General features: G+C 46.3%; 1 protein-coding gene across 4 annotated transcripts; it reads right to left on the bottom strand.

Annotated features, from left to right (window-relative positions):
* Nucleotides 1-24: 24 nt before the first annotated feature.
* On the bottom strand, nt 25-27920 carry fyb1b (FYN binding protein 1 b). Of its 4 annotated transcripts, none has more exons than XM_064307836.1 (19): nt 27449-27920; nt 14804-15867; nt 13415-13559; nt 12888-12961; nt 9967-9989; nt 9286-9332; nt 8702-8828; nt 6787-6946; nt 5827-5959; nt 5399-5415; nt 4129-4201; nt 3875-3976; nt 3057-3097; nt 2618-2726; nt 2396-2495; nt 2109-2271; nt 769-802; nt 400-431; nt 25-88 (listed from the first exon to the last, which is right to left on the bottom strand). In XM_064307836.1, the coding sequence occupies exons 2-19, from the start codon at nt 15843-15845 to the stop codon at nt 66-68; spliced, it is 2445 nt and encodes an 814-aa protein (XP_064163906.1). In that variant the 5' UTR covers nt 15846-15867; nt 27449-27920; the 3' UTR covers nt 25-65. The 4 variants fall into 4 exon arrangements, with proteins under 4 accessions (XP_064163906.1, XP_064163905.1, XP_064163907.1 ...); XM_064307835.1 differs by having other exon boundaries at nt 14804-15872; nt 27449-27918; XM_064307837.1 differs by lacking the exon at nt 27449-27920 and adding an exon at nt 16877-16972.

Here is a 27920-nt window from a genome sequence, read left to right as displayed (position 1 = left end):
CTCACAATAAACCTGTCTCCATTCAACCAGGAAAACCGAGCCACATCCGCCTGTGCAGGTGTGCCTTAGTCGTTATCATAGATGCAATCTGCAAAACAAAAGGAGTAATAAGACATGGCACGTTAGATTTCCTGAAATAGTTTCATTGCTTCACTGGGAATTTACAAAAAAGTTGATTCTGTTTTCCTTATGCAAATTCGGAAATAGCAGATAACATTAAAAAGTCTGTCACCAAGGCAACATGCATCTCCATATTTCTTTGTCTTTTGATCTGTTCCATAGAACCTGATCTTCCAGTTCCAGTATTGTGATGCAAAGCACTTTTCTTGTGATTTAAAATAGTATTAAAATAGTCTCCAAGTAACAAAAAAAACTATATATATAGGTTCTGTAACATACCTTCACCAATGTCATCATAAATATCAGCGTCCCTAAGCAAAGAAAAGCATACATTTGTCATTTTTGAGGTTTGATTAATTTTATGTCTTTTTAAAAAAAGCATACTATTCATGAGTATGCTAAAATATCCTGGCAATTAATATTTATTGCAGTAAAATCCTTCATAGTGTGACATGGGCATTCTTACCCGTACGCGTGTGTGCGTGTTGGGTGCGTGTGTGTGTGTGTATGTGTGTGTGCACCTACTGTGAAAAAGAATTTCCTCCCTGAGGACAAAATAAATTATCTATCTATCTATCTATCTATCTATCTATCTATGTACATGTGCAAGGACACGCATGTTCATGTTATACATTCTTCAGTACTTACTCAGCTACAATGTGGCTTGTAGAAACATAACCAACTGCAAGGTAAAGAGACAAAATTACAGAAGACTTTAATTTGTAACTGAAACCAGTCTGTATATGAACTGCTGAAAAATAAATAAAAATGTATTCAGCAAAATTAACACATACATATTCTAATAAACATTATACGGCTTATACGGTGCCATGAAAAAGTTCTGTATTTCCTCTATTATTGCACATTTTGTAATACTGAATGGTTTCAGATCTTGAGAAAAATGTCATACTACACAAAGGGCACCCACATAAACACAAAACACATTTAATGAACACCCATATCACCCTTGAGGAAAACAAATTGCTCCCTTACACTTAATTACTGGTTGCACCACTGCTAGCAGCAATAACTGCAACCAAGCACTTCCTAAGATTTGTCTAAAGATTTAAAACAATTCAATGTGTCAAATATGCAATAATAGAGGAAGTCAGGAAGGGGGCAAATACTTTTCCACCGCTCTGTATCTGACAGGACCATTTGACCTAAATTGCTGTTCTAGTAGATGTGTCAGGAAGTCAATGTGTTGTGTCACAGGTCAAGGCTTAAGTTGGCTTCAGTCCCTTCCCCCAATTATTGCCCGAGTTCAGGCTCATAGTGCTGTAAGGTTATGAGCAGCCTGGTCAGGCTCATAGTGCTGTAAGGTTATGAGCAGCCTGGTCAGGCTCATAGTGCTGTAAGGTTATGAGCAGCCTGGTCAGGCTCATAGTGCTGTAAGGTTATGAGCAGCCAGGTCAGACTCATAGTGCTGTAAGGTTATGAGCAGCCTGGTCAGGCTCATAGTGCTGTATGGTTATGAGCAGCCTGGTCAGGCTCATAGTGCTGTAAGGTTATGAGCAGCCTGGTCAGGCTCATAGTGCTGTAAGGTTATGAGCAGCCTGGTCAGGCTCATAGTGCTGTAAGGTTATGAGCAGCCAGGTCAGACTCATAGTGCTGTAAGGTTATGAGCAGCCTGGTCAGGCTCATAGTGCTGTAAGGTTATGAGCAGCCTGGTCAGGCTCATAGTGCTGTATGGTTATGAGCAGCCTGGTCAGGCTCATAGTGCTGTAAGCTTATGAGCAGCCTGGTCAGGCTCATAGTGCTGTAAGGTTATGAGCAGCCTGGTCAGGCTCATAGTGCTGTAAGGTTATGAGCAGCCTGGTCAACCTGGCCAGTATTGAATGAATGAATGAATTGTAAGGTGAACCTGCTTTGACTCACAGCACCACACCTAGAATGTTCTACAGTTTTAACAGCAGGTTCCTGGCAGGGGTGAGAGCCAGTGTCCCTCAGCACGTGTGCCCTTATTCAACCCTCGCTCATAGACTCACACTTCCCCTCTTCGTTTCGGCCAATCAGCTTGTTATCTGCGGGCTTCACGATGACATCCACGGTCTCCCCCGGCCTCAGGGGCAGGTCTTTGTTTCCCCACTTCTTATTGGTTAGCGGGGAAATGATGGTCACTTGGTAGAGCACCTGGATCTCACCATCAAACTGGAAACAGGAAGTCCAAGTTAGCCATCACAGCTGGCGGAGATCTGAATCAGCACTGTTGAAAATAAGAACGTGATTGGATATTGTGAAATGCTGATAGGTTATTGAGGACGATGGAGCTCACTTTAAACTTCTTCCTGAACTCTTTCTCCTCCTTCTCAAACTTCTTTTGCTTCTTCGGGTCCTTCTCCTCTGTTTTGGCCTTTGAATGCTTCTGCAGAAGACTGGGGAGAAGATTTCAGCCACAGCAAAGAGTCACGTCCAAGGGCGTCAAAAAAAATCCAGCTATGTTTAGCGTAGGTACAAATTTAACCCCGTGTCCGCTGGGTGAGTCATTCACACTAACCTGCCTAGTGAGGCGATTGCGGCGGGGGCGGCAGGGGCTGCAGGGGCAGCACAGGTTTGGGAATCCACATCGTCGTATATCTCCTCCTCAATCAGGGCCTCAGGCTTCTCTGTGTGAGGACCAGAGATTCGTTTTCCACAGAGTTCTGTCTCTCGCCCGAGCTTGTATTTAGATTTGAAATACTGCCTCAGCTCTGTATTTTATTTACTGTTCCATTACTGGCTCATTCCCCATTTGATGTTTTTATAAGTCGTTTGTCAGCTGTCTTGCTGGGTAACTTTGTGATTTATGTCAGGTCCCTCTGGCAAAAGAGATTTCGATCTCAGTGGGGGTTTCTCTGGTTAAACGAAGGTTGAATACAATAAAGAAATGATTCTCCTGTGAGAAATAGCCAGCGTTACCTGAGGACTGGCACGAGGGCAGTAACTGAGAGCCTTACCTGCGCTGCCTGCAGGGGTGAACTGTGGAGGCGGGGGGACTCTAAAAAAAAGCAAAGGGAAAGTAAAGAAGTGACACAGCTGGGGGTTTGGCAGGGTTCGGTTAGCCATGCTGAGGTTTTCATTTCCTTTCGTCACACAGGGTTAGTGGGAATGAACACATGCATCCAAGATTGACGTTTCCACAGACTGCCCAGATGAAAAAGGATTTCCCCACAAAACCAGCTCGCTCTTCGGTTTCCTGACAGGAAATGATTGTGGCGTAGATTCAGTACAACATTGTTTGTCATAGAGTTCACATCAAGCATAAATTTTAAATATTGCGATGCAGTTGTAATACTGTAAGCTTCTGATCAGACGATAAAGCCAGGAAGAATGAAAGCGTTGGAATAAATTAACGTCGAATTTTGAAAAGCTGATTTACAGAATTTACAGGACGGACTCCACAGATCAAAGACGTCAGAGGCAGAATTTTAAAAGATCTGGATTCGTTATTTTCGCTTTAAAATTTTAAATCATGGGCCCGGGTTCAGCTACCATTTGTCCTTAACTTTGACTGAGAATAAAATGCATTTAAAATGCAAACCCAGCCCTGACATTAAAGCCACACCCAGCACTCCCATTAAAACATAATGAAAGTTAAGGGCAAAAGCTGAATCCATACTCTGGTCTCCATCGTTGACAGGATTAGTGAGTTTAATTTGATCAAATTCCTTTGGGAGGAGGTTAAATCAGAATTAATAAGATCATTGATGGGAGGGATCCAGTTACGAATTAGTGAGTTAATTAGCCTGGAGGATCTTACTAATGTATGAATTACTCATTATTGCTGGTTGGGCTTTTTCTCCAGTCGTCCAAGCTCTTAAACATCTTAAGAAAGCCTTGCAGTTTGGGTGGGGACCGCAGTTCCGTTGCGGTGTCACTTGAGAGAGGTACAGGATGGGGGATAACGGTTAACACCTAGACAGAACAAGGTCATGGAAGGGCACACCTCACACGCCTGTAGGGTACACACATCAACCGGCTGAGATGTAAATGTCACGTGTGCCACCTGCACGGACGTCCCTTTCTCACCTCACATTCAGGTCCAGATCCTCCAGGTCGTCATAGATTTCTCCTGCCTCGTCTGGCGGGGGTGGGAGAACCACTGAAACACACAGGAAGTGCTGCAGTATTACACACAGGAAGTGCTGCAGTATTACACACAGGAAGTGCTGCAGTATTACACACAGGAAGTGCTGCAGTATTACACACAGGAAGAGCTGCTGTTACACACAGGAAGTGCTGCAGTATTACACACAGGAAGTGCTGCTGTTACACACAGGAAGTGCTGCTGTTACACACAGGAAGTGCTGCAGTATTACACACAGGAAGAGCTGCTGTTACACACAGGAAGTGCTGCAGTATTACACACAGGAAGAGCTGCTGTTACACACAGGAAGTGCTGCAGTATTACACACAGGAAGTGCTGCTGTTACACACAGGAAGTGCTGCAGTATTACACACAGGAAGTGCTGCAGTATTACACACAGGAAGTGCTGCAGTATTACACACAGGAAGTGCTGCTGTTACACACAGGAAGTGCTGCAGTATTACACACAGGAAGTGCTGCAGTATTACACACAGGAAGTGCTGCAGTATTACACACAGGAAGTGCTGCAGTATTACACACAGGAAGAGCTGCTGTTACACACAGGAAGTGCTGCAGTATTACACACAGGAAGTGCTGCTGTTACACACAGGAAGTGCTGCTGTTACACACAGGAAGTGCTGCTGTTACACACTGGAAGAGCTGCTGTTACACACAGGAAGACCTGCTGTTACATACAAGAAGAGCTGCTGTTACACACAGGAAGTGCTGCAGTATTACACACAGGAAGAGCTGCTGTTACACACAGGAAGTGCTGCAGTATTACACACAGGAAGTGCTGCTGTTACACACAGGAAGTGCTGCAGTATTACACACAGGAAGAGCTGCTGTTACACACAGGAAGTGCTGCAGTATTACACACAGGAAGTGCTGCTGTTACACACAGGAAGTGCTGCTGTTACACACTGGAAAAGCTGCTGTTACACACAGGAAGACCTGCTGTTACACACAGGAAGAGCTGCTGTTACACACAAGAAGTGCTGCTGTTACACACAGGAAGTGCTGCAGTATTACACACAGGAAGTGCTGCAGTTTTACACACAGGAAGCGCTGCAGTATTACATACAGAACTGTTACATACAGGAAATGCTGGTAACATAGAATCACATACCCGTGTGCTTAAATAAACACATATAAACACATATAATAGATGATAGATTTACTTGAGCTTGCCAAAAAAGTTTGCAGGCTTACCTCCTGGACCTTTAACACTAAAATAAAATGGAGAAAAGATGGTTTAACATTGATTCGTGTAAATTATTGTAAATTAGACGTCTCACATTGGAAATATGGCAGACGCTCTTATCCAGAGCGACGTACACTTTGTTGTACGTCGCTCTGGATAAGAGCGTCTGCCAAATGCCTGTAATGTAATGTAATGTAATGTACAATATGGATACACCCTTTGTAAATGCATAGCTGAATAGTTAATCTTAGGTTATGTTTACACAGTTAGAAAAAACTCAATATAACATTGTGAAAAATATAATTATTATTTCCCTTGTGATTATTTCCCTTGCAATTTTCCCTCTATGTTAATGAGGTAATATGATGTTATGATGTTATATGATGTTAAGTTGAACATGCCACTATATCCAAAATCTTCTGGTTGCCCCACTTACCTGATGATGTCATCCTGGGCACCGACGTCATCATACACCTCTAAATCCTCCTTTCCTGGAACAGGAAGTGATGCTCCCTGACGCTTTAGAGCATCAAAGTTGATCTCCACAGACTCTGTCTTTACATAGCCAACTACGAACAATCCAGACACAGGAGATAAGAGTACATTTAGGCAACTGGGCCATACAGCCCATATAGAACACAAACACATAAGAATATATAATGAGGAGAACAGGCCATTGATCCCATCTAGAACCTAAGAACATAAGAATCCATAATGAGGATAACAGGTCATTCAACCCATCTACACTCATGATTTACCTGCAGTCTGCAGAGTTACCTGCACTGCATCAAGCCAAAGGCCTCTGCCTCTATTACATGACCTGGAAAGCTGCTTCACACATGGACTATTTTTTTGGAAAAAGAAAAACTGATGTCAGTGTAGAATGCACCATCTAACTTCCACATATCCCCCTTGTTCTGCTGACAGAATTCAAAAACCTCAATAAGATCCCCCATTTCAATCTGCAACTTTAATAAATACTCATTTCACTGAGCCTGAATAGATTTAAGTACTTTTTTTAGCCTTTTCTCCTAGCTGAACATGCTGTATCAATAATCAGTTTAGTTGCCCTTCTTTGTACTTTTTCCAGAGTCTTCCTTGTCAGAGATGAAAAATTTAGGTTCGGAAAGTAGAAGTCCTCCCTGATATTTTGTTCTGATAACTTGGATTTGCTAATTAGAGCATTCTCCAGCCAGGAGGCAGAACTAATTAGTGAAATCAGCTGGCTGGGTGCATTGGTGGAAGAAGCACAAAAAGTCGGGACTTATACTTTCTGACCCCTGGACTTTCCACCTTTGTTCCTTATAGTGTGGCACCCAGAGCTGCTCATAGTACCATATGATTGGTCGGATGAAGCTGTGATGATGAGGGAGAATTTGGGATGGGTGATACTCACAGGAGCCCTCCCTTGTCCTGCCCAGCCAGCGCCCCTCGGGGTTGTCCGAAATGCGGACGATCTCGATGAGATCACCCTGTTTCAGACACAGATCAGTCTTGCTCCCTTTGCAGTCCACCTTGGCCTTGAGCTTGTGGATCACCTCTATCGGTCCAGACAGCTGCACAACAGACAGTGGGATTAATATCTCTGATATCTCTGATTAATATCTGATATCTGATACATTTTTTTGCATGGTTTATATTTCTGTGCTACAGTACCTGCTACCTTACTGTGCTATAAGCCTGACCAGGTTAATCACTTCCTGCGATGGGCATGATAATAAAAAAATTCTCAGGTTCTTTCCCATATGAAAATCTTGAGCAGGAGGTGCTCCAATAGGAGGTGGTGATTCAGGCCAACTCAGCCAATGAATGACAGTACAGTGCTGGCTAAAGCTTGGGACAGCCTATCAGATTGCAGAAAACTAATGACAATCCCAGGCACTGCAACAGCCATTTCACTCTGAATGGGGTCAGAGCAGAAAAACCCAGGACCCTGCCTTGATGAAGGCTTTCATCAGATGCAGAAACAGGGGATCTGCTTCTCATCCCCTTGCTACGGGAGTGCCGCAGGGATCTGTACTGGGTCCTCTGCTGTTCTCCTTATACACCAAATCTCTTGGTTCAGTTATTAATTCACATGGCCTCTCCTATCATTGTTATGCAGATGACACGCAACTCTTCTTCCCCCCCCCCCCTCGGCCACACAGGTCGATGATAAGATATCTTCCTGCCTGGCTGACATCTCCACCTGGATGGCCAGCCACCATCTGAAGCTCAACCTCAACAAAACTGAGCTGCTCTTCTTCCCATGCAAGACCTCCTTACTACGTGAGCTCTCAATCACGGTTAATGGCACCACAGTGACTGCCTCTCACTCTGCCAAGAGCTTGGGGGTGGTCCTGGATGACCAACTGGACCTCAAGGAGCACATCAAGGCAACATCACGGTCCTGCAGATTCCTTCTGTACAACATCAGAAGGATTCAACCATACCTGACGACTCACTCCACCCAGCTGCTCATCCAGGCTATGGTGACCTCTCGCCTTGATTGCTGCAACTCTCTCCTTGCAAGCCTGCCAGCTTGTGCCATATAGCCACTACAGATGATTCAGAATGCTGCTGCCCGACTCATCTACAACCTTCTCAAAGTCTCCCACGTCACTCCTCTGCTGCAATCACTCCACTGGCTACCGGTTGCTGCCAGGATCTGGTTCAAAGCCCTGACCCTTGCCTACACTGCAGCCAACAGGACAGCCCCCATCTGCTTGCAGGACATGATTCGATCCTATGTCCCTGCTCGACCACTCCGCTCTGCGGCAGCAAGGCGCCTTGTAACCCCTCCCACCCGACCAAAGGGATCACAGAGCTTCTCCACCCTAGCTCCCCAGTAGTGGAAAGAACTCCCCGTCCCTCTCCGAACCTCCCCCTCACTACCCATCTTCCGCCGTGGCCTGAAGACTCATCTCTTCAGACTATACCTAGACTAACCACCACCATGCTGTATATTTCACTCTAAATACCCCCCCCCCTTTTTCATGACACTTGTTACATGTTGCCCCATCCCAGCACTTTTTGGTAATTTGTATTTGTCTTAATACTGTAGCTTATTCTTCTGCCTAGTTGGCTTTGCAGAGGTTAGGTCTGAATAGTGTTCACTGTGTGAACTAAACTGTGTTCTTGGCTAGAAATAGCTGTACAAAATAAGTATTGTATCTTACTGAACCTGTGTTTAGTAGTTGTCTATGACCATGAAATGCACTTTTTGTACGTCGCTTTTGATAAAAGCGTCTGCCAAATAAATGTAATGTAATGCAATGCACTGATGTAAAAACTTTTCATAAAACCAGCCCTATCACCCCTGTTCAGCTCACCTTAAATTTCTTTCTGGCTTCCTGCTCTTTCTTCTCTCTCTCTTTTTGTTCTTTCTTCTCCTGCTCAATCCGTTTCTTCTCCTCTTTTTCCCGCTTCTTCTCCTGTTCTTTTGACTCAGCTGCCGACCTGTGACAGAGCAAACGCGTCCAGGATGTGCAGGGATCCCAGTGTAAACCACGTCACTCAGACAGCGCAGGAAGCCAAGCGTGCCAGAAGAAGGTTCCCTGAATCAGTGCCTGCGAGCACTTAGGACAGTACGATGTCTAAGAAGCCAGGCGGTCGGATTTCAAGTCTAACCATCTGGGAGTTTGTGTTGGGAGTAAAATGTATAAAACTAAATATACATCTCAATTTCCAAGAAACACTATTATCTTCCAGAAGTACTTGAGGGAATTTAAAATGTAGGTAAATTGATGTACATTTAAATGTTTTTATTTTTATTTTTATTTTATTTGACTGGCATGACACTGCAGGAAGACTAAACCACCCCTAGATGGCAGCACTGAGCTGAAAACCTGAGGCGAGGTGAAAGGACAGAGGCTTCATGTTTCCTGACTGAAGCAACGAACAAAACAACTCTCACCATCTCTCCTCAAGATCCTCATACATCTCGCCATCGCTTTCACTGTCCTGTCACAATAAAAGAGAATATAAGAGACAATAAAACTGTGGGACACTCAGACTAAGACACAGCTATTCATATTACTGAAAAAACAGCAACTGCAGCACTGAAATGAAACTCAAAACTCAAACTTCCTAAATCATACACGTACTGTAAAGTGTTTGTATGTAAGCTATAAAGACAGTGAAGCACTGTTCTTTTATCAGTGCGAAGACTAATGGAAAATGGAGGGGGTGAGGAAATGTAGTAGTAATTCTGTGAATACAAAGCTACTAAAAACTCTTCCTCTTTCCACATGTATTCAGGCTCATTTTATGCAACCCCAGCGTGACCTCAGACGCTCTGTTTCCACACTCCAGGTCTCATTTGGAATCTGAACGTCTGAAATCATAGAACACGAGGGAACGGCCTGCATTCCTATGCCGGGTCAGCTGTCAGTCAGATGATTGGCGGCTCAGCTTTCGAAGGCCTGAGTTCATATCGAATCCACTGGTTGAAACGTGAATGTGTTTGACTGAGTGAGACGTGACACAGAGCCATGTGGGCGGTGGCCTCGAGCCGCGCCGATGGGTCTGCTCTCCTGGCTGAGTGCCCCGGAGTCCCTTCATTCAGGCTAGCTCTCATTTCCTGTGGCTTGCTCACCTCGGCAGTCTGACTGGGATGGCCTGACAGAGAGAGAGAGAGAGAGAGAGAGAGAAACCACAAGCGCCGCTGTGAGTCACCGGTCAGAAAAGATGCTCTCTTTAAAAGGTACTGATTTTACAACGCTCTGGAAGGGGGAAATTGGAAAGTATTAGAAGTACTGTAAAAAGACAGAGGACAGGATTCCTGGGGTTCCAGACAGAGATTCCCCTGTACGGGATCCCTGTGTAATTGGGGTTATATACAGAGATCCCCCTGTACGGGATCCCTGTGTAAATGGGGTTACAGACAGAGATTCCCCTGTACGGGATCCCTGTGTAAATGGGGTTATATACAGAGATTCCCCTGTACGGGATCCCTGTGTAAATGGGGTTATATACAGGGATTCCCCTGTACGGGATCCCTGTGTAAATGGGGCTATAACAGAGATTCCCCTGTACGGATCCCTGTGTAAATGGGGTTATATACAGAGATTCCCCTGTACGGGATCCCTGTGTAAATGGGGTTATATACAGAGATTCCCTGTACGGATCCCTGTGTAAATGGGGTTATATACAGAGATTCCCCTGTACGGGATCCCTGTGTAAATGGGGTTATATACAGAGATTCCCCTGTACGGGATCCCTGTGTAAATGGGGTTATAACAGGGATTCCCCTGTACGGATCCCTGTGTAAATGGGGTTATATACAGAGATTCCCCTGTACGGGATCCCTGTGTAAATGGGGTTATAACAGAGATTCCCCTGTACGGATCCCTGTGTAAATGGGGTATATACAGAGATTCCCCTGTACGGGATCCCTGTGTAAATGGGGTTATATACAGAGATTCCCCTGTACGGGATCCCTGTGTAAATGGGGTTATATACAGAGATTCCCCTGTACGGGATCCCTGTGTAAATGGGGTTATATACAGGGATTCCCCTGTACGGGATCCCTGTGTAAATGGGGTTACAGACAGAGATTCCCCTGTACAGGATCCCTGTGTAAATGGGGCTATATACAGAGATTCCCCTGTACGGGATCCCTGTGTAAATGGGGTTATATACAGAGATTCCCCTGTATGGGATCCCTGTGTAAATGGGGTTATATACAGAGATCCCCCTGTACGGGATCCCTGTGTAAATGGGGTTATATACAGAGATTCCCCTGTACGGGATCCCTGTGTAAATGGGGTTATATACAGAGATTCCCCTGTACGGGATCCCTGTGTAAATGGGGTTATATACAGGGATTCCCTGTACGGGATCCCTGTGTAAATGGGGTTATATACAGAGATTCCCCTGTACGGGATCCCTGTGTAAATGGGGTTATATACAGAGATTCCCCTGTACGGGATCCCTGTGTAAATGGGGTTATATACAGAGATTCCCCTGTACTGGATCCCTGTGTAAATGGGGTTATATACAGGGATTCCCCTGTACGGGATCCCTGTGTAAATGGGGTTATATACAGAGATTCCCCTGTACGGGATCCCTGTGTAAATGGGGTTATATACAGAGATTCCCCTGTACGGGATCCCTGTGTAAATGGGGTTATATACAGAGATTCCCTGTACGGGATCCCTGTGTAAATGGGGTTATATACAGAGATTCCCCTGTACGGGATCCCTGTGTAAATGGGGTTATATACAGAGATTCCCCTGTACAGGATCCCTGTGTAAATGGGGTTATATACAGGGATTCCCCTGTACAGGATCCCTGTGTAAATGGGGTTATATACAGAGATTCCCTGTACGGGATCCCTGTGTAAATGGGGTTATATACAGAGATTCCCCTGTACGGGATCCCTGTGTAAATGGGGTTATATACAGAGATTCCCCTGTACGGGATCCCTGTGTAAATGGGGTTATATACAGAGATTCCCCTGTACGGGATCCCTGTGTAAATGGGGTTATATACAGAGATTCCCCTGTACGGGATCCCTGTGTAAATGGGGTTATATACAGGGATTCCCCTGTACGGGATCCCTGTGTAAATGGGGTTATATACAGGATTCCCCTGTACGGGATCCCTGTGTAAATGGGGTTATATACAGGGATTCCCTGTACGGGATCCCTGTGTAAATGGGGTTATATACAGAGATTCCCTGTACGGGATCCCTGTGTAAATGGGGTTATATACAGGATTCCCCTGTACGGGATCCCTGTGTAAATGGGGTTATATACAGAGATTCCCCTGTACGGGATCCCTGTGTAAATGGGGTTATATACAGAGATTCCCCTGTACTGGATCCCTGTGTAAATGGGGTTATATACAGAGATTCCCCTGTACGGGATCCCTGTGTAAATGGGGTTATATACAGAGATTCCCCTGTACGGGATCCCTGTGTAAATGGGGTTATATACAGAGATTCCCCTGTACTGGATCCCTGTGTAAATGGGGTTATATACAGGATTCCCCTGTACGGGATCCCTGTGTAAATGGGGTTATATACAGAGATTCCCTGTACGGATCCCTGTGTAAATGGGGTTATATACAGGGATTCCCCTGTACGGGATCCCTGTGTAAATGGGGTTATATACGGGATCCCTGTGTAAATGGGGTTATATACAGGGATTCCCCTGTACAGGATCTCTGTGTAAATGGGGTTATATACAGAGATTCCCCTGTACGGGATCTCTGTGTAAATGGGGTTATATACAGAGATTCCCCTGTACGGGATCCCTGTGTAAATCGGGTTATATACAGAGATCCCCCTGTACGGGATCCCTGTGTAAATGGGGTTATATACAGGGATTCCCCTGTACGGGATCCCTGTGTAAATGGGGTTATATACAGAGATTCCCCTGTACGGGATCCCTGTGTAAATGGGGTTATATACAGAGATTCCCCTGTACGGGATCCCTGTGTAAATGGGGTTATATACAGGGATTCCCCTGTACAGGATCTCTGTTTAAATGGGGTTAAAGGTTGCAGATTCACCTCCGGGGGGCGGGGGGGGAAGGCTGCTCATCACCCCAACGTCATCGTAGTTTTCATCTGGGTCCGGCTGGATCCTGCAGGTGCACACAGAGGGACAGGACTAAGGGCTGCTCCAAAATTCAATAAAACATTTTCAGTGCCTACACATTAGTTAATTTTACCAGATCAATATTTAATTTTTTTACAAACCTATGCATATTTTACATTGATTCTGATATAACAATGTAACTGTAATTGAGCAACATTCAAACACTATAATTGCAAGTGGATGCATAAACAAAAAAATAAATCCAAAATATATTTGTCAAATGAAAATATACCCCAAAATGGGAAGAAAATAATAATGGAAAGATAAAATTCTGTATCAATTATGACGCTCATAATAATGAGTGAGCTTTATTTATAATGTAAATTTCCTACACTGGATTCATGGCACTTTCTAATAAAAAATCAAAACAACAATAAGAGGAAAGCAGCACAGAAGCATTTAAAACAATGAGAGAAATATGAAGGGAGTTGACGCTCACATGGCTGCAGTGGGCCGGGGGGGCAGGCTGGGGGCCGAGGCGGGGGAGGGCAGGCTGGGGGCCGAGGCGTGGGAGGGCAGGGGAGGGGCCACGTGGTTGCTGGGGGGAGGAGGAGGAAGAGGACTCCCCTTCTTCATCCCGGGACCTTATCATTCACAACATCCACAACAAAGCAGGACATCAGTTTGCAAGCCAATTCAGACAAGACATCAGCCCTTGGACCTGTCTCTTGCATAAGCCTGAGGTGTGTGTGTGTGTGTGTGTGTGTGCGTGTGGGCATGTGCGTGCGTGCGTGTGTGTGTATGTGTGTAATTTTTTAGCGAATTCATGCTCGAGTTGAGAATAGTTATGAGAACAGTCAAATTTGCTGTAGGTAGTTTGTACTAAAGAGTGAAACCTTTCACTTGTATTTTCTTCTCTTTTTTTTAAGAGGAACTTCACTCTGAAGCGAGGGCCTCCGCACAGCAGAAAAAGCAGAAGAGGAACTCGAAGAGGAGAACAGCCTCGGCTGTAATCTCGCACATTTCTCAAGGCTTTGGTCTTCAAACCCAGATCTTTTTAACGAGCCAGTCAGTGCGTGTGTCTGCTGTGTGCCGATAGAAGAGTTAAGATCACAAGAGTCACACAGGGGAAATGTCAGACAGACACACAGACAAGGATGGTTAAAAATGCAGCTGAGCATGCAACCACAGGAACCACTCTCGCCTTGGGGTAGGGTATTGGGGTAAGGAGTGTGTGTGTGTGTGTGAGTGTGAATGTGTGTGAGTGTGCATTTTTGTGAGTGCACGCCTCAAAACTTTGTCACACATTCTCAATGCGAAAACTCACATGAATAAACATTCTTAATGGACTGACATCAATAAACTGCTAACTTTTTTGTGCTCTACTTCTCCATAACTGAGACTGTAGTTTGCTGCTCAGTTCAGACAAACAGCTAATATTGTTTTTTTTTGGATTATAGGTCACAAGATTTAATCTCAGAGAAGATTATTCATCACATGTGAGTCTTTGCGGGAAAAAAAGCAAAATCAACCAACCCATGTTGAATGTATGAACTCAATATCATCTCGAATGTAAGAACACAATAACACATAATGATTAGAAGAGGCCATTCAGCCCAACCAGACTCATCATTCATCTGCAGCCTACAGAGCAAGCAGCTCTTCATCAAGCTGGATTTGACCCCTCAGAGGGCCTCTGCTTCTACTGCCTGATCTGACAAGCTGTCCCCCACGTTGGCAATCTCTCTCTGCGTGAGAATGACTAGATATTCATACAGAATTTGCCATTATCAGATGTCCCTACGCCATTCTGATGAATTTATTAATAAAAAAAACAGGCTACAGTCTGCAGGAGTCGCCCGGTGAGAGCAGGGGAGTGGGGACTCACCGTTGGCCGGGTTCTCGGCCTGCTTCCTGAACTTCTCCAGGTTGACGCTGGGGGGCCTGTTGGGCTTGGCTGGGGGGTTCCCCAGGGCCAGCTTATTGAGCAACGGGTTCCTCTTCGGAGCGGACGGGTTCGCGTTCTCCTTCTGGTCCCGCTGCGTCTTCACGAAGCTGGCCCTGGGGGCGAAGGAGGGTTTGGGCCCTGGAGGATCATGGGAGTTGAGGGGCGAGGGTCCGCTCTTCTCCGGTCCCTGGCTGTCGATGCTGTCCTTGTTGAAGAGACTCTTCGCCGCCCGGAAGCTGGAGGCTTTCAGCGGGGAGAGGGCCGGGTCTCCCCCATCCTCCACCTGGGTGCGCATTGCGATCACTGAGCTCTTGGGTTTGGGAGCCAGGGGCATTTTGGGGGCGTTGAGCCCAGCACCTGCCCCCCCATCCTCGCTTTTGGCATCGTCTTTGACCCAGGGGGGTTTGGTCTGGGAGGGGGGTGGTTTGGCTAGGGCGAGGGGTGGCTTGGTGAGGGCGGGGGGCTGTTTGGGCTGGGCGGGGGATGGTTTTGCCTGGGCGAGGGGCGGTTTTGCCTGGGCGGGGGGTGGTTTGGCCAGGGCAAGGGGGGGTTTGGGGAAGGACTTGCCCTCTGGGGTGCCGCTCAGAGAGGGCTTCTGCACAGGCACTTTGGGGATCAGGGGTTTGGGCTCAGAGTCCCTCGACAGGTCTGGCGGTTTGGGTTTGAAAGCCGGTTGCTTAGCGACAGCGGGCTTCCCTTCGTCCTGGGGGGCTCCGAATTTACCTGCCAGGGGTTTGGGCCGGGGGAACTCACACACCTCCGGGGCACTCGTGGTGGAGGCAGTGCCCTTCAGGAAATTGGGTTTGGGGGTCCCCCCCACACGGACCCCTCCAGAGAGGCTGCTCTCCAGCACATGCTTCTTTGCCTGTAGCGGGGGTCCTGAGGAAAAGGTGGGGTGCACAGGCACTTTGGGGCGCGCCCCCGGGACCTCCACGGCAGGGGTATCCTCTGAGGAGCCTGTCCCAGTGTTGAAGCGGGCCATGATGGCCTTCACGTTGGCCGGACTGTTCTGGACAAACAGAACCAGAAGGGAGGGGTAAGAAACCCAGTCAGCACTTTTTTGGTCATTTAAAAGCCATCCAGGTGAAAACCTGGCCAGATTTAGCTGAAAAGTGAAAGTATTCTAGCCAAGCAAAACATAGCCAGGCTATATCCGGGTAAAATCTGAGCTATACTGCTGTTAACCTTGTATTTTTATGTCAAAACTATCAACCGAGATTTCCACCCCACTATACATCTGGATTCTGGCTTTTGCTCCCTGGAAAACTGGAAGAAGAGAAAGAGAAAGAAGGGAGACATAACACTTGAAAGGCATAAAGTGTGAATGTGTGTGCGTGCGTGTGTCTGCATTTGAAAACTAGATCCCACACACTGTTAGATTAAAATGTATTCTCGTGTTTTATAAACCCTGGTGTTTGTGGCAGAGTTTATCAAACAGCAAAATCTGTCTTGCAAATGACCCCTGAAACTTTCACCACCCCTCAAACTTTTGTCAAATTGTAAGGTCAATTACTGACTTTTATGACATTGAATTAAACTATTAAACCATTAGACTCTACCTGCATGTCCCAGAGTCATCACACACATCTACCTGCATGTCCCAGAGTCATCAGACACACATAAATGGACTGCATTTATATAGCGCAGTTATCCAAAGCGCTTTACAATTGATGCCTCTCATTCGCCAGAGCAGTTAGGGGTTAGGTGTCTTGCTCAAGGACACTTCGACATGCCCAGGGCGGGGTTTGAACCGGCAACCCTCCGATTGCCAGACAATTGGTCTTACCTCCTGAGCTATGTCGCCCCACCTGTGTGTCCCAGAGTCATCACACACATCTACCTGTGTGTCCCAGAGTCATCACACACATCTACCTGCATGTCCCAGAGTCATCACACACATCTACCTGCATGTCCCAGAGTCATCACACATACGCTTTTGATAATATTCTTTTAGCTAAATTCCAGGGCTCTTCTTACACCCGAACCTCCCGTCCCACCCCCCACCAGACTCACCCGTCTGTTTTTTCGGCTGCTCGTTGTCGGTCCTACCCCCTTACCATCCCGTTTGCTCTTCTGCATGTGAAGAGCGTACAGGAAGTGAAACAGTAATATAACAGGCTCGTAACAGGAAGTGGCGCTCTGCGCTCACTTTGAAGCCATTGTACTAAAATGGACGCAACCTACTGGACGGGCTGCTTTTCATAAATTACAATAACGGCCGGAGGCATTGCTAGCAACACACAGCGCTGCTGTGAACAGGAAATAAAGGGGACTGGAGGGGAACTTAAAAACTGAGGAAGCCAGCAGTGTGTCTCCAGGCATCACGCAGCACAGGTGTAAGCAGCGTGACATCACTACAGCAGGAGACCTGTCTCTGAGTCAGCACGTCTCTGCGACTGCAACAAAGAACTTTTCCACTGGGCGCTAAGAGTACAGCAGAGCGCCAGGTACTGTGCCTCTGCTGATTGGCTTGTGCTCTGAACGTCCCCTCAGGTGCAATCCGATTGGCCGATTTCTCTGATATGATATCCCATTAATAAGGGTGAAAACAGAATTCTTGTACACCAGCAGTACTTCTGCATTGCAAAGCTGGAGTCCAGGACTGCTCCAGTGAAAGTGAATACTGGACGAGCTGTATTGCATGGTAGTGTACTGCATGGTACTGTATTGCATGGTAGTGTACTGCACGGTACTGTATTGCATGGTAGTGTACTGCACGGTACTGTATTGCATGGTAGTGTACTGCATGGTACTGTATTGCATGGTACTGTATTGCATGGTAGTGTACTGCATGGCAGCGTACTGCACGGTAGTGTATTGCATGGTAGTGTACTGCATGGTACTGTATTGCATGGTAGTGTACTGCATGGTAGTGTATTGCATGGTAGTGTACTGCACGGTAGTGTATTGCATGGTAGTGTACTGCATGGTACTGTACTGCATGGTAGTGTACTGCATGGTAGTATATTGCATGGTAGTGTACTGCATGGTACTGTACTGCATGGTAGTGTATTGCATGGTAGTGTATTGCATGGTAGTGTACTGCATGGTACTGTATTGCATGGTAGTGTATTGCATGGTAGTGTACTGCATGGTACTGTACTGCATGGTAGTGTACTGCATGGTAGTGTACTGCACGGTACTGTATTGCATGGTAGTGTACTGCATGGTACTGTACTGCATGGTAGTGTACTGCATGGTACTGTACTGCATGGTAGTGTACTGCATGGTACTGTACTGCATGGTACTGTACTGCATGGTAGTGTACTGCATGGTACTGTATTGCATGGTAGTGTACTGCATGGTACTGTACTGTACACACACTTTTAAAAATAATTTCCTGCTTCCTATTTCTGTGAAAACGTAAGTGAAGCTTCCCCTCTGACTCTTCTGTTATCATGCAGCCTGAGAAACGGGAGAAATATCAGGAGAGTCACTGAAATCTCAGAGTCCTACGTCATGGGGCACATACTACTGCCAGCAGGGGCGACAGTATTTCTGGATTTGGATCAATGGCAGAACTGCCCTCCAGTAGCAGAACTCCCCCCTATCAGCAGAACTTCCCTCCATCAGCAGAACTGCCCCTCAACAGCAGAACTGCCCCCTATCAGCAGAACTGCCCCCTATCAGCAGAACTGCCCCTCAACAGCAGAACTGCCCCCTATCAGCAGAACTGATCCTTATCAGCAGAACAGCCCCCCAACAGCAGAACTTTCCCCCAACAGCAGAACAACAGCAGAACTGCCCCCATCAGCAGAACTTCCCCCATCAGCAGAACTGCCCCCTATCAGCAGAACAGCCCCCCAACAGCAGAACAGCCCCCCAACAGCAGAACTTTCCCCCATCAGCAGAACTGCCCTTAACAGCAGAACTGCCCCCCAACAGCAGAACTGCCCCTCAACAGCAGAACTTCCCCCTATCAGCAGAACTACCCCTCAACAGCAGAACTTCCCTGCATCAGCAGAACTGCCCTCCAGCAGCTCAGCCCACCAATAGTAGTCTGTGATGTCAACAGGCTGGTTTGTGACAGTAGGAGTGGCCTACAATCATCACAGGACTCATAAAGAGTAGCAATCACACAACCAGTGAGTGTAGGGTGAGCCGAAGACAACACCGAAGCATCCACTTTCCCCACAAACACCTTTAATGCCTTTAACGGCAATGGATTTCACGTTTTAATGACAAACAGACGAGCAGCGATGAAGATGAAATGCAGGAGGGGCGCGTTGTGATAAAGTCACATTATTCATGAACTTTAAACTGCCACTCGCTGCTCATCATGTGGTCAGTTGCTTAAGAAAAAAAAACCAACTGTCGTTTCTCTGGTCAAACATTCAAAAGACGAGAAACTTGATGCCTTGATAGCAGAGTCTGCGGACCAAGCTTCCGCAGCTGCGAGAGTTTTTGACTTCTGTTGACCCTCTTCGTTGTTGTTGCTGTTGATAGCCGTGTTACCTGGCAACAAATTAACATTTTCAAACGTGGAGGATGAGGCTGAATAGGTGTGTGTCTAAAGATGACTGACGTAAGTCAGAGAGCAGATTCTCTGGGAACCCTGAAGAGATATATATCGTGATTCTGAAGAGAGGAGTCTTCGTCAGTCAGTCTGAGAGAGAAGCATGGCACTGAAGAGCTCAACGCTGTGAGGAGAAAGACAGAGCTGGTTTTAAACACACTTCCTGAGGGAGAACCCTTCTGTAGAGCTCACTGCTGTGAGGAGAAAGACAGAGCTGGTTTTAAACACACTTCCTGAGGGAGAACCCTTCTGTAGAGCTCACCGCTGTGAGGAGAAAGACAGAGCTGGTTTTAAACACACTTCCTGAGGGAGAACCCTTCTGTAGAGAGCAGCGGTGTGCGGTTTCCAGTGTGGAACAGAGGAGGAAAGTCCAGGAGTCAGACAGTAAAAGTCCTGCCTCAGCCAGCTGATTTCACTAATTAGTTCTGCCTCCTGGCTGGGGAATTGTGCTAAAATCACCACCGTCTGGAATCCATTTTAATGTAAATCAGACTGTTAAAAGCGTTGGGATCTTTACCACTACGACTGGTATTCTTCCCCAAAAACGTATATATGTATGATCAAAACATAAGGTTTTCCTTCCACAAAACAACAAGCCTGATCAGAAGGCTTTGGATATCTGATGATTTTCCGGCTATAGTGGCATTTAGTCTCAGTTCAGCCGTTCACCCCCGACGGGCCGGCGTGTGCCACCTCTCACTGGCACCGAAACCAGCGGCAGGGGTCACCCGCGCCAGAGTTCACGCGCCGAAAAGCAGAAGTGTCGCCGTGGAGACACGGTGGGCGGGATTTCAGGCTCATTCAGGCCCCGCGGCTTTGTGTTTCACATCATTTAATCACGACGATGAGACACACACAGAAAAACAAACTGCATCTGAAATGTGTCCAGCTGAACAGCCTCTGTGTGTCTGCGACAGAACTGCACCTGCGTGTGTCCAGTAGAACAGGTGTGTGCCTGGCCTGTTTGTGTCCAGCTGAACAGGTGTGTGCCTGGCCTGTGTGTGTCTAGCTGAACAGGTGTGTGCCTGGCCTGTGTGTGTCCAGCTGAACAGGTGTGTGCCTGGCCTGTGTGTGTCCAGCTGAACAGGTGTGTGCCTGGCCTGTGTGTGTCCAGCTGAACAGGTGTGTGCCTGGCCTGTGTGTGTCCAGCTGAACAGGTGTGTGCCTGGCCTGTGTGTGTCCAGCAGAACATGTGTGTGCCTGGCCTGTGTGTGTCCAGCTGAACAGGTGTGTGCCTGGCCTGTGTGTGTCCAGCTGAACAGGTGTGTGCCTGGCCTGTGTGTGTCCAGCTGAACAGGTGTGTGCCCGGCCTATGTGTGTCCAGCTGAACAGGTGAGTGCCTGGCAGTACGCCCCGCCCACGCACACAGTGATTCCGGGCATCTGGCCCGGGACAGGCCAGCCACCAGGAAGTACAGATACAGGGGAAAGATAAGCAGCCTTTGGCTGTGGAGCCTGACTGAGGGACCGTCTGAGGAGAGGGAGAGGGAACAGAGGAGAAACAGAGGGACAGAAAAAAATAAAAAATAAATAGTGAGCGCAGTTTGTGCTGCTTACAGTAATAACCTTTTGAGGGGCAGATGCTCAAAGTGAGAAACTGGCGCAACTAACCTATAAAAACTGCTTTGCTATGCCCAGTTACTGCACAGACCATGTGCTACCAGAATTAATAATGACAGCAACAATTATACATATGATCAAATCAAAGGGGGACCTGGGGCGTCTGAGGCAGAATCACCCCCCCCCCCCACCCCCCCACCCCCCACCCACGCACGTGCCTGTCCCAGTATAATGTGTGAAAAAAGCACTCTGTGTCATGTTAACAACTGAGCCCGGCCCACACAGCTTAGACAAGTGCAACATGACACTTATTTCACTGTGAAAAGACGTTTCTGCCCTCAGACCAGCCGTCATGAGACAGAGAGCGAGGACCCGAGCTGGGCTGCACTTTCCCAGCAGCATCTGACTGCACGTTAGGCTCCGCCCCCTTCTCTGCTGTCTGAGCCCGGTCCCTTTTTAAGGCCGAAAGCAGGTCAGGCAGCGGGGCGTGTGGTGCAGCCCGCGGGGCAGCGGACACACAGGAAGCGCTGGGTCCCTTCACCCAGCTCGGTCAGGGGTTCAATTCCACTGCCATGGCAACCCCTGAGCTCTGCTTCCTTCTCTATCTGTACTCCACTCTGCTTTCTTCCTGTCTGAGTAAAGCAAATTCAAAAACAGACAACTAGCAAAACAAAAATGAAAGACTATTAAAAACATAAATAAAAAGAAAACCTTTTTTTTAATAAGGGTGAAATTTTCAGTGTGCAATTGCTACTCATTGTCATGCGTAAACATCTGAGCCAACACCCCTGGTGTGAATTCGCACCCCAGTAACGTGACGTGTGATACATCTTTTTTACCCACAGCATGTACAGTATTAGCAAACCTTTCACAGTTTTGTCATGATGCCATTTTCTTATTTAAATCTTATAACAATGACCACTGATACATTAAGTGTTTACATAAACATGCGCAATCTAAACCCACATCTGGAGCATATTTCACTCTTCGACCGAAAAGGAGAATAAAGAACTGCCGAAGGCATTTGGACAGGAGTTCTTATGTAAAGGAGAGGTGCGTTCGGCCTTCTCACTTCCTTGTGCACTCCCAGTTACTGTAATTCTCGGCTACTGTAATTCCCGGTTAGTGTAATTCCCGGTTAGTGTAATTCCCGGCCAATCATATACTGTCACTGAGCCAATCACAGCTGTTGAGCCAGCCATGTACAGTCACTGAGCCAATCACAAGCTCAGTCACTCAGCTAATCACAGCTGTTGACCCAGCCATGTACAGTCACTCAGCCAATCACAGCTGTTGAGCCAGCCATGTACAGTCACTCAACCAATCACAGCTGTCGAGCCAGCCATGTACAGTCACTCAGCCAATCACAGCTGTCGAGCCAGTCACGTACAGTCACTCAGCCAATCACAGCTGTCGAGCCAGCCATGTACAGTCACTCAACCAATCACAGCTGTTGAGCCAGCCACGTACAGTCACTCAGCCAATCACAAAAATCCAGCTTCTGAGAGCTTGGTCACTATGTCTTTAGAGCTCCACACTGCATTTGTGTGGATTTAATACAGACCCACAGATTCAAAGCCAGCTCACAAACAAAGAGTGATACTGTTCACTAACAGGCTGTTTGACTAACCACTACTGTGTTGGACTTTACATGGTAACATGTCCAGGGTTAATTCAACTGTTAATAGATAACATTTGGTATCACATTCCAGAGTGGGAACAAATGTTATTTGTTAAGAGTTGAATTAACGCTGGACATTTTACTGTGTACAATCAGCCAATGAGAATCCAGGATCAAAACCTGTTTTATAATATGTACAGTATAATGTGTTCTATCATACATATACTGTGTTCTCCACAATTTGCTGTCACACCTGAGCTGAACAGTGTTCTGTAATCCCCTTTCTCCTCAAAAGGAACAGCATTGAACGATAAAAAGGATCAAGATTCCCTGAAAAAAGGGAAATTCTTTTATTCACGAGGGTGACTGTGAGTTTTTCCTCTTTTTTTTGTGGTCAGCGTGTCTGCCCTCTCTGTACAGTCTTATGCAAAGCAGAATCACCTTCCCTCTTTAAAACTGCCACACCATGTTACTGCATAAGATCTCAATGTGTCCACGCTGAACATTACCGTAGTTTTATGATATGCCTCATCGGTTCCGGTCATATTTACACAGTATGTATTTTATTGTGTTTGTTACCATCATAAATCTGAAAGGCTACACCCTAGATTCGGTCCCTTAAGCCTGAATAACAGATTGGAAAGCGTTTGTTACACTCGGTATAATGATCAGTATAGCTGCAGTTGAACCGAAGCTTTATTGACAGCTAAGAGAGGAAAGATCATGGAAACTGACTCTCATGATTTTCTAACAGCAGTGCAGCTCGACTGAATCCAGGGATGGGGTGTCACATGATGCCCAGTAGGAATGTATCTGTTTGAATGCTGGAAGGTTGGCCAATAAAACAAGCCTTCTGAACAGCCGCCACACAGGAAGGCCTGCTGACCAAGCACTGGCACATCAGCTCAAAAAATCACATAGACTGTGTGACTGTTACCCTCACACACACACACACACACACACACACACACACAGCTCACACACAGGACTGTGTGACTGTTACCCTCACACACAGCTCACACACAGGACTGAGTGACTGTTACCCTCACACACACACACACACACAGCTCACACACAGGACTGAGTGACTGTTACCCTCACACACACACACACACACAGCTCACACACAGGACTGTGTGACTGTTACCCTCACACACACACAGCTTACACACAGGACTGAGTGACTGTTATCTGCACACACAGACACACACACACACACACATGACTGTGTGACTGTCACCCGCACACACACACACACACACAGGTCTGTGTGACTGTTACCCGCACACACACAGCTCACACACAGGACTGTGTGACTGTTACCCGCACACACACACACACACACACAGCTCACACACAGGACTGTGTGACTGTTACCTGCACACACACAGCTCATACACAGGACTGAGTGACTGTTACCCGCACACACACAGCTCACACACAGGACTGTGTGACTGTTACCTGCACACACACACACAGCTCACACACAGGACTGAGTGACTGTTACCTGCACACACACAGCTCATACACAGGACTGAGTCGTATGTGTGGGTTATCAGTCAGGTAGAGCGAGAGGATTTTTCACATGTGACTATGAAACATATTCTAATTGGGATGGCAGGTATGCCATCCCACCAAGTTACGCCTTGGCGGTGGCATGCCCCATACCTATACAGAACAGTTTGGCACTTTTCAGGGTTCTCCACAGAAATATCCACAACAGCCACAGACACTCAGCCCTTAAAAACATTAAATTCTGTACATTCTGACCCCATTTCAACAGACAGATTTCATAAACAACTTCACATGTCCACACAATAAAGCCCCAAACTAAGGGGATTTTACGTTTTTGCCTTCTTCTTCTTCTTCTTCTCATTTTTATTTTTCCTGCCGCCTAACAACATGTCTCCCCATTGGACATTTTACCGACACCTGCCAAATCTTCACCTACACGACCCAATCAAAAACTCACATACACACGCAAAATACCCATACCTTTTTACTCTGAAACATTTCCAGTTTAAACAACTAGTCTGCCTGTGGCCTAGTGGGCAAGGTTTCAGTCTTGGGAACTTGGGATCCTAGGTTCAAGCCCAGCTAGGAACACGTTTATTTAACCTGCTTTTACCCTCACTAATAATTCTCTACTACTTCTCAATTATTGCTTTTGCAGACATATCTACCTGCCGTTCACCAAACGTATACACTGCATTATGACGTACCGTCTGCACGTTCAGTTATTAACTGGCTACAATATTGCAAAGCCATATGGATTCAACGGGAGCTCTGCTGTGCTTACTGGCGTGTGTTCTTCTTTAAAACCATGGACAGGTTTGCTAATGATATTTCACGCATTGCATAGCTATGTCATGGTGCTGCACTAACAAAGTCACAGACTGGTAAACCTCCGGTTGAAGGATTGAATCCCACCTCGCCCTCAGGCAGATCATTTCCTCTTTTACACTAACGTTTTCTTACGCTTATATTTGCTTTACCAAAACTCACTCACGGCCACCCATATGCATTTCATGACGGCAAATGTATTGCTTTTATTAAAAAGTTACACCAGTTCACCACTGTGCCATTTCTACTAACTATATTTCTTTACTTGGCTACCGTACAAAACCTTATCAGCAAACGTCACGTTTCTACATTCATGTTACCTCGCCCTGTTCTCTATCTAGCCACATACAAACAATTACTACGTATGTACGTTCTGCAACTCCCCATTAAAACATTACATTTAAAATCATGACTCACTCATAATTATAACTACTACTACTGAATATGAAGAAAGCACATCAGTACAGTAGATTTCACACGTTACTTAACCCTCCACTTTAATGACTAATGCTTTACACTGACTGTTACATATACCGTTCGATAAGGAAACTAAGCTCGCACATGGTGACTTCATTTACTTCGCACTATAGTCTGTGATCATGTCAACCTTCACCTACATGCCCATTCTGCTAAAAACAGATTGTTTCAACTATGCAATTTCATAATTTCTTCTAATTTCTCTCACACTGTTGTTATTTTCTCATATGCAAAGCCTGCTGGGACGTATGCGTCTGCTCCTATTCTCCACTATCAAGTTTTCCGATTCTAGCTTAGCAAAACAGTGAAGAGGATTCCTACCTGCAGATAAGCCTATCAAAATGCCGTATAAACCTTACAAACACTAAAAGTGCATCTCCACAAAATAACAGACAACGGAGCAGGACAGAAGGGTACACAAGTTGTGACCTAGGCAGCTCTAATTCTACGGGCTTGCTGATTCTTTTGTCAATCAAGGCTCGTTGGATGGCCGTCAAATCCGTGAGTACATACACTGGCCATATTTCACCTGCGTTTCTGATGCGTTTACACTTACATTACAGGCATTTAGCAGACGCTCTTATCCAGAGCGACTTACACAACTTTTTACACAGCATTTTACATTGTATCCATTTATACAGCTGGATATATACTGAAGCAATGCAGGTTAAGTACCTTGCTCAAGGGTACAACGGCAGTGTCCTTACCCGGGAATCGAACCTGCGACCTTTTGGTTACAAGCCCAGTTCCTTACCCACTGTGCTACACTCCGTCCTTACGCCACCGCCCCCTTTGTCACAGCCACTGTTTTATATATATAGCAAACCGAAACTGCTAAATGGTACACGCTCATCAGACTGTACGAATTCACAAAGGATAGCCATAATCCACAACCGTTTCTTACAGGGTCACTTCGCATTTCTCACTCTCATAATAAAACGCTTTGCAAAAAGAAATGATATCTCATAAAAAACACGTTTTAAGCGCACAAAAATGCCAAGTTACTCACACATACAAGACATACACCGTCTATAACTCATTCATTCAGACCGCCAAAATCCTGCCATTTAAAGTAGGCCCCTATTGATATCAAAATGACGCCAAGTGAGAAAGCTGTTTGGCCTGTCCATGTACTGCATGCTTATACACACAGGGCCAAGTGACTTGAAAGAATTGAGGAAATATTGGGTAGCATTGCTTTGGAATACATCTTTTTTAATTTTGGTGAGGCAAGATCGCCTATATTGTTTGTAGTACCGTAACTTGGCATCATTTTGATATCAATACTTTAAATGGTAGGCCTGGATTTTGGCAGTCTGAATGAATGAGTTATAGACGGTGTATGTCTTTTATGTGTGAGTAACTTGGCATTTTTGTAAGCTGAAAACGTGTTTTTTATGAGATGGACATATACAGTATATACACACGAAGAGGCCTTACAGAAAAAGAACAGAACTTGCACACTAAAAAAAGAGGAACTATGTGTTTTCATCAGGGGAAAAACACTCTGACACATGCTGTCTTGCACAATCAAAGCTTGCTGCATTTTAGCATAGCTGAGGTTAGCGAGGTTCAGCTGGAAAGCCCAAAGACGCACGACATTGCAGCTGTTAAGCATTAACAGCAAAAGGGAAGCTATCTCTGCCATGTCGCATTTATCCAACAAAATAAACATTTAAACAGGCCAGCTAACATAGTCCAAAGAAATGCGAAGGTCAAATACACAGTGGCTAATATAAAGCTTTCTAAACTGTCATCCTTCTGGCTCGACATTGCTGGCTGTTAAACAGTTACCCTCTTACTATGAGGTCCTAATCCATCAGACCCAATGCATTTTCTCATCTCACAAATTAGTATGTGCTTCTGCCCCAGTCTCTTATTTCCCTCCACATGACAGACCGGCAAGCTTTACTACTACATGCATAAATTAAAGACTGACAGGCAGGTTGATTTGAATGAGATGGACGCTCCAGGGGACAATGAAAACAGTCAGACACACCTGAGCTACAGGTGAACAGGCGAGCGTGCGTAAGCAGGCGATGGTGGGCGATGGCGGGGAAGGTACTCACCATGGCGTGGGGAGTGGTGAACACCCCGGGGATCAGGATGCAGGTCTCGCAGTGAAGAGAGTCTGTCTGTGTGTGTGTGTGCGTGCGTGGGTGTGTCTGAGGGAGGAGAGTGTGTGAGTGTGTGTGTGCGCGCGTGTGTGTCTGAGGGAGGAGAGAGTGTGTGTGTGTGTGTGTGTGCCTGTGCCTCACAGGGAGAGTGAGTGTGTGTGTTTGCGTCTTGATGTCCAGTGTGTTTAGCTCTACTTCCCCTCCCTCTGGCCAGCCTTCAGAGCTGTCGTCACAGGAAGTGTTATCTCTCCCTCCATCTCCCGTATTTGCCTATTCTGTCCATCTCATGCCACTTTCAACTTTCACCGCTAACTACGCTAAGGTCCCGTACCCCTGTCCACAAACACTGCTAACACTGCTAAGGACCCTGTAGCCCTGTACACAAACACTGCTAACACTGCTAAGGACCCTGTAGCCCTGTACA

This window comes from Anguilla rostrata, chromosome 14 (assembly GCF_018555375.3).
Source record: "Anguilla rostrata isolate EN2019 chromosome 14, ASM1855537v3, whole genome shotgun sequence".
In the NCBI taxonomy this organism is placed as follows: Eukaryota; Metazoa; Chordata; class Actinopteri; order Anguilliformes; family Anguillidae; genus Anguilla; species Anguilla rostrata.
The sequence above is the reverse complement of the archived record's forward strand: the minus strand, read 5'-3'. Positions and strand labels throughout refer to the sequence as shown.